The following is a 6,685-nucleotide window of genomic DNA, read 5'->3' as shown; positions in this document are numbered from 1 at the left end:
TACACGCCCTTCAGACAAGCTCATTGTTTTATGCAGGTTTATGCTGCCACCTGCTGGCTGTTGTCCCTTCAGATCATTTTCATAGACAGTCAGGCTCACTGTCATTATTTAGTTACCATACTGTGTAAGCAGCAGCATGGATGGTGAATCATTGATGTCAATCTTCTGTGTCCTTGATATATTGACTGTAAAGAAGGTGCTGTATTATACTCGTTATTGTAATTCTGTAAGAGCTAACTTAGCAACTGAAGACAAGGTAGGCTGTACAACATGTTATGTTATGTCTCCAGTGAGCTTAATGTTTGCAGACAGATCAGCAGAGAGTTTACTCAAATATTACTTGTATTTGGCATGAAATTAGCTTGAGGAACGGTTTTCACAAACATCCAAGAACTCAACTTGAACACATCGCTGTATGATTTTTTATTGTGCCAAGCTTTCCCAAAAAATGCATTAGACATGAAAAAACATCAGATTTACAGAACACATGAACAAAACAAAAAAAGACAGGACGAAAAGAGTAAGACATGATGAGAAGAGAGACTGTGGTGAGAGAGAGAGCATCTCCTGGTTCTCCAGGTTGTTTAAAGTAACACGCAGCGCGTTTTGCTCTTTCCCTTCCCATCACTGGAAGTACCGGACGTTGTTGTTGGGGTGTCGTTGTTGCCGTCAGCTGTAAAATGCACAGCCTTTACACTGGAATGTAACAACAAAACCACATGAGGTATACGTCTGCCTGTTTGCTAGGAAATGCTTGACTATTAAAGCTCAAGGTACACCTTAAAACAGGGGTCTTCAACGTTTTCAGGCCAAGGACCCCTTTGTTGAGAGGGAGATGAAGCAGGGACCCCCACTACCTTATCATAGATTCCATATAGTTTCATCGTTTGACAGCACAATCGTCAGTGTATTTTGGATTCATGTCAATTGGTGTTTTCAGATATTTAACCACTTGAACCGTCATTACTTAATAAACTTAACCTTTCACTCTGCTCTTTTTCTCCTCCACACCAAAGCTCTTTGCCAAAAATAGCCGATCTACAAGCTCACAACGCCTCGCAGCGCGAGGCGTTGTGAGCTTGTAGATCTGCAATTTTTTGGCTAAAGTTCTCAGAATATGGACACTAGGGTTCAAGTGGTTAATATAAAAAAGAAGAAAAAAATGTTTCTATCACTCAAAGTCTTGGAGGACCCCCTGTAGTAACTCTGAGGACTCCCTAGGGGTCCCGGACCCCTGTTGAAGACCCATGCCTTAAGGATCCTTGGCTAATTAGCCTTTTGCCTTAATACATTATAATTGCCCTCTAAAACAAAATGGATATTTTAGAAATAGCTAATCTTTTTCTCAAGGCGGACAACACCCGTCGCAAGTTGACGATGTCGTTTGTCCATGTGGGGTCCAGCCCTATGGAATGTATCTGCATGTGCCAATAAAAACATATTTAAAACTCATATTAACAGTAGGAAGTATTGGATATTGGATAAGTTGGATGTTAGTTTTGTTTAGGTTAAGTGCGATTGTTTATTTGCTGGACCACAAACGATATCATCAACTTTCGACGGGCTAAAAGAAATAAAATAAAGTTATAGAGAGCAATTATAATGTATTAAGGCATATTTGGCTTTTTAGCCAGGGATCCTTTTAATGTTAATGACATTAAAGGGGGCGTACGTGTTAATTCTTTGTTAAAAGAAGTAATAAATAGCTCTATATTCTGATAACAATATAGAGTAGAGATAATAAAATGACTTATTTTCTATTGATTACTCACGCCATGGAGACTTGAGTTCAATAATATTTTTTGTTTTTTTGTTGCATTCCCAATACACAAATCGGATTACAATAAATGTACCACCATTGATTCCGGATGGGGACCTAAATGCATTTGGGTCCCCATCCGGAATCAATGGGGGTACATTTACTAAAAGATTTTTTTTTTTTCTTTTCTGAGGAATGCGACAAATACAAAAAAATATTATTGAACTCAAGTCTCCATGGCATGAGTAATCAATAGAAAAGTTTGGGGGTGAACTACTCCTTTAAAGTATATTTTGATGCCAATACTTTTGAACTTTTACTCAAGTATATTTAGAATTCTGGACTTGTACTCACTTGTAACAGAGTATTTCTACATTGCAGTATTGATACGTTTATTTAAGTAAAAATATCGGAGGACTTTTACCACCACTGCTGGTACACCCCCTTTAAATGCAGAAACTTGTTAAAACATTTGGCCAGTAGATGGTGCCAGTGATACAGTGCTGTATCTTACCTTTGGGGAGAACGTTCTTCTCAAAGTTTGCCTCCGGCAACATGTTGCCTGCGGGCCTGTACTGGCCCACCACGAAGGCCGTCTTGCCATTGGTGGCGTAGCCCACACCCAGCTCCTTGGAATCCTTCCACACCACCTGAGTGAAATGACCTATACGGAGCCACCACAGACAGACAGCATGCGTCAGTCTCTTTATGGTCAGCTCGTTAATATGGGTATTTCACACACACACACACACACACACACACACACACACACACGCACGCACGCACGCACACACGCGCACACACACACACACACACACACACACACACACACACACACACACACACACACAGATGCGTGCACAAGAGTGTACACACAAGACAGGTATAGATAGATAGATACCAACATATCTTCTTGTTGGGCAGAAACCTTGTATCTCTATATTAAATTAGTGCCCAATTTTATACTTTGCTGTCTTCTTCTTTCGTGTATCATCGTCCCTGATGATTGGTTGACGACATTTTATTTCACAAGATGTCTTGTTACTTAGGGCATGCCAGTGGTACACTAAAGTAGAGATACGTCACAATGCGATGCTTGTATTTTTGTATTTTCTGTTTCTTTTATGTCTTTGCAAATATTTGCCCATAATAACATGCCAAAATAGGGATGCTGGTTGAAAAGTTTGTTTGTGGGTCTCACAAGCTTTATGTATATTAAAGTATAACTGTTTTCAATATACAGGATTTCTGCTAAAAACAATGGTGTGTATATACACACACACACACATAACGCATAAACACACAGAACTATGCAGGATGCACAGACAGACATACTCCTTAGACACCGACAGATACACACTTGAACACACAAAGATATGCAAATGCACACGTACATACACATGCCTGTACAGACACATACAATGGACATACCTAAGACATAATTATTCACATTCCACCACATACACAAAGATGCACCTGGTGCCTGGACACATAAAATGTGTTTCTACAAAGGTGTGCATTAGTTGGGTCAGCATGGGTGAGTTAGGGGTGGGCGATATGGAAAAATACAATATCACGATATTTTCCCAAGCTGTATCACGATACACGATCTTATCACGATTCTTTTTCACCTTGGTTTTTATGGTTATTTGTCAAGTTACTTGACAAAAACTAGACTCTCTGGTTTCCTTTTGGGAGGTCTAAATTGAACTTTACAAGTATGTATAACTCTGACAGTACACAAATGAAACCAAATGGACCCGTTTCATTTGTGTACTGTCAGAGTTAAGCGGAGACCTTGACATTTTAAATTTTGAGAACTACGGCTTTAGACCAAAATGCAGGTTTAAATGAATTCTGCAATGAATCTCTGTGTTAACGATTAAACAGGATTTTTCGCAAGGCTCCCTCAATTGTATCACGATATATACGATACCTCTGAAAAGGCATATCGTGGAGACATTGTATCGTCTCCACGATAATTATCACCATATCGCCCACCCCCAAGGTGAGTGGAGTTGTTGGATTTACCAGTGTTGGAGCCAAAGCCAGGTTTGGACCAGTCATAGTCCTTGATCTCACCGTACCAGCTGTCAACAGCCTCACTCCCTATGTCACACAGTGTGGGGAAAGTTACATTACAACACAATATACAACAAGAGGCAGACTACTTAATGCAGGGGTCTTCAACGTTTTCAGGCCAAGGACCCCTTAGTTGAGAGAGAGAGATGAAGCAGGGACCCCCCACAACCTAGATTCCATATTGTTTCATTGTTTGACAGCACAGTCATTAGTGTATTTTGGATTCATGTCAATTTGTGTTTTCAGATATTTAACCACTTGAACCGTCAATACTTCTCCCCTCTACACCAAAACCTTTTTCCGAAAATAGCCGATCTACAAGCTCACAACGCCTCGCAGCAAGAGGGGTTGTGAGCTTGTAGATCTCAGAATCTGGTTAAGAATATAGCTAAAAAGGAGATTTCCTTTTTTTCTTTCTATCACACAAAGATTTGGAGGACCCCCTGTAGTAACTCTGGGGACCCCCTAGGGGTCCCGGACCCCCTGTTGAAAACTCTTGGCTTAATGTATACATTTCATGGACTCTCTAGTATAGTGTGTGTATCACAGTCTTATATCGTCGTTGTCGGGTGGAAACTTTGTATGTCCAAAACTCTTCGTTTTGCATTTATCATTTTAAAAATGATTTAAACTAGTGAAAACAGCCGATCTACAAGCACACAATGCCTCGCACCGCGAGGTGTTGTGTGCTTGTAGATCTGCTGTTTTCACTACCTTTGTGTGACGGCCTTGTATGATGAAGCAGGGCTTTACCTTGTGAAAAAAACATAACAATTTGAAACTTGGAGATACAAGGTTTCTACCCGACAGTGACGATATGTTTATTTATTGTACTTTAAGTTAATGCATCTTAAACATTGAGGCAAATGAGGTATTTGGGCACTGGGACTATTAAGGAGATATGCTACTGTATGACTATGATGCATGGTGTCTATGACTATCTTACCGGACAGCTTAATCTGGTCACTACTGGATGCATAGAAGACATTCTCGCCGTCATTTGTCGTGCTGTGCGACAATTGGTTAATTGATAGCAAGTGGTTGGCCCATTCCTGGCAAGCATTGTTCAACTCGGTGCTCATGGTCAGTGGAGGAGTAGAATGATTCTTCCTGAATGCATTGTGGCTGTCGAGGAACACTTTCTTAAAGCTATCATCTGTAGACCAAAAAGAAGAAAACACAATAGTCGGAATGATTTCAGAATGATTCATAATAGTGTTTTTATTCTCTAATGCCCCAACAAACAACACCAGAACAGGTTTATAATAATTGTAGCCTGCTTTTAGATGTTAATTAGCGGTGTACCGTATCAATGCTCCGAGCGAGAGAAAGTATGCAAAGTCCTTCTTGTGGGAGGCTTCTGAGCCTCGCCTCAGCCATAGCCCGTTAATTTTTTATAGTTGTGTGTGACAAACTATTTAAAATATTTAAGAACGTTCCTCGCATTTCCATCTGTGGCAGGTGTTGCCCTCCAATTATCCCTGAGGCATAACCTTCTGTTAGGGAGGACGTTTTGGCCAAACTCAACCAGAAGAGTCTCTGTCCTTTGAATGTTTTGTTGAAGCACCCTCCTCTGCTACAAGCAAGAGACAGCAGCTACGTCAATGCCATGTTTAATTAAAGGGATATTCCACTTAAAAAAAAACTCTGCCTTGCATGGGTCTGCCTCCCCAGGCTCAGGGCCTCTCCACATACACACCATTGTAACTTCAAACTACATTTTTAACATTTTTTACGTAGCTTAAACATTATAAGTAAGTGGTAGTATTATTAGTACAAGAATCAGAACTATAAAACATTCCTGTCATCCTAGCATGATCATGGAAATAACTTGGAATAACTAACCAGGGCTAATGTAGAGGGATGGAACAATTGTTGCCAGGGTACCAAATGAACTTGATTGAAAAGAATTCTAAATCAAAGAAGGTACTTTACACTTTTTTTTCCCTCCAGTCATTAAAATTCTATCTAGGGCAGTGGTTCCCAAACCGTGAGTATTTCCCACTATGAATAACAAGTGTTCCTTGAGATTTTTGCTTGCCTATCGGTGCTCCTTGGGCACAAGGCGTTTTAAAACCACTGTTCTGAGGCTAATAGAAGCATCTCTAAAATGAACAGACACTGTATGTGGGAGTAGGGTTAATTGCCAGAACCAACAAGCAGAATTCTCCTTGGAAATAACAATAGAGAAACACAAATTCCTCCTTGATGGAGTTCAGGTTACTTGCCTTGTAAAATCCTCAGTGGTCATTTAACTCTGAGAGTACACAGATGCAATGGACCCGTAAGGGTGCATTTGGTTGCATTTGTACACTCTCAGAGTTACTAATGGATACAAAATGGATCTAACTGTAATTTACTGTAAATGTAGCTGTGAACCAACCTGCCATTGTGTCTAATGTCTTGGGTTGCCTGGAATGAAAACAAATACAACATTTGAAATAAAATAAAATAACATACTGTATAAACAGTTAACATACACAGGAGGAGCACATATGGCTAAAAGGACAGTCTGCAAATAACTACCCAGAACACCTCAGAAATTGTTCAACAACTTTAACAGGTTAAAGCATATAATGTATGTATAGTCTAACGTTTCATGTATAATATAAATGTAATTAATTTAATAAGGTGCAACAGTATATCCTTTGAGATGATAGATGAAATAAAAATAAACTAAATTAAAGGTGATACAAAACGAAGCACTCTATTCAAATGATTCAATATTAATCTACAGACCAGCATGCAAACTCCCTTCTTTGTGCTCTATAGCATTGGTTCTCAAAGTGGATTTCAGGGACTCTCTAGGTTCCTTTATGGGGGTCTAAATGTACCCTTACAAGT

The 6,685-nt window shown here is 39.7% G+C and overlaps 1 protein-coding gene across 1 annotated transcript; it reads right to left on the bottom strand.

Moving 5' to 3' along the window:
* Positions 1-691: 691 nt before the first annotated feature.
* Positions 692-6,231, bottom strand: LOC308295426 (Golgi-associated plant pathogenesis-related protein 1-like; the record flags this gene model as incomplete). The annotated part of the gene is made up of 5 exons (XM_080738480.1): positions 692-696; positions 2,274-2,423; positions 3,791-3,868; positions 4,788-4,997; positions 6,225-6,231. The coding sequence occupies 5 exons, from the start codon at positions 6,229-6,231 to the stop codon at positions 692-694; spliced, it is 450 nt and encodes a 149-aa protein (XP_080594606.1).
* Positions 6,232-6,685: the final 454 nt, after the last annotated feature.

Source organism: Nannobrachium achirus (assembly GCF_963921795.1).
Source record: "Nannobrachium achirus genome assembly, chromosome: 12".
NCBI lineage: Eukaryota > Metazoa > Chordata > Actinopteri > Myctophiformes > Myctophidae > Nannobrachium > Nannobrachium achirus.
This window is presented reverse-complemented; position numbering and strand designations above follow the sequence as displayed.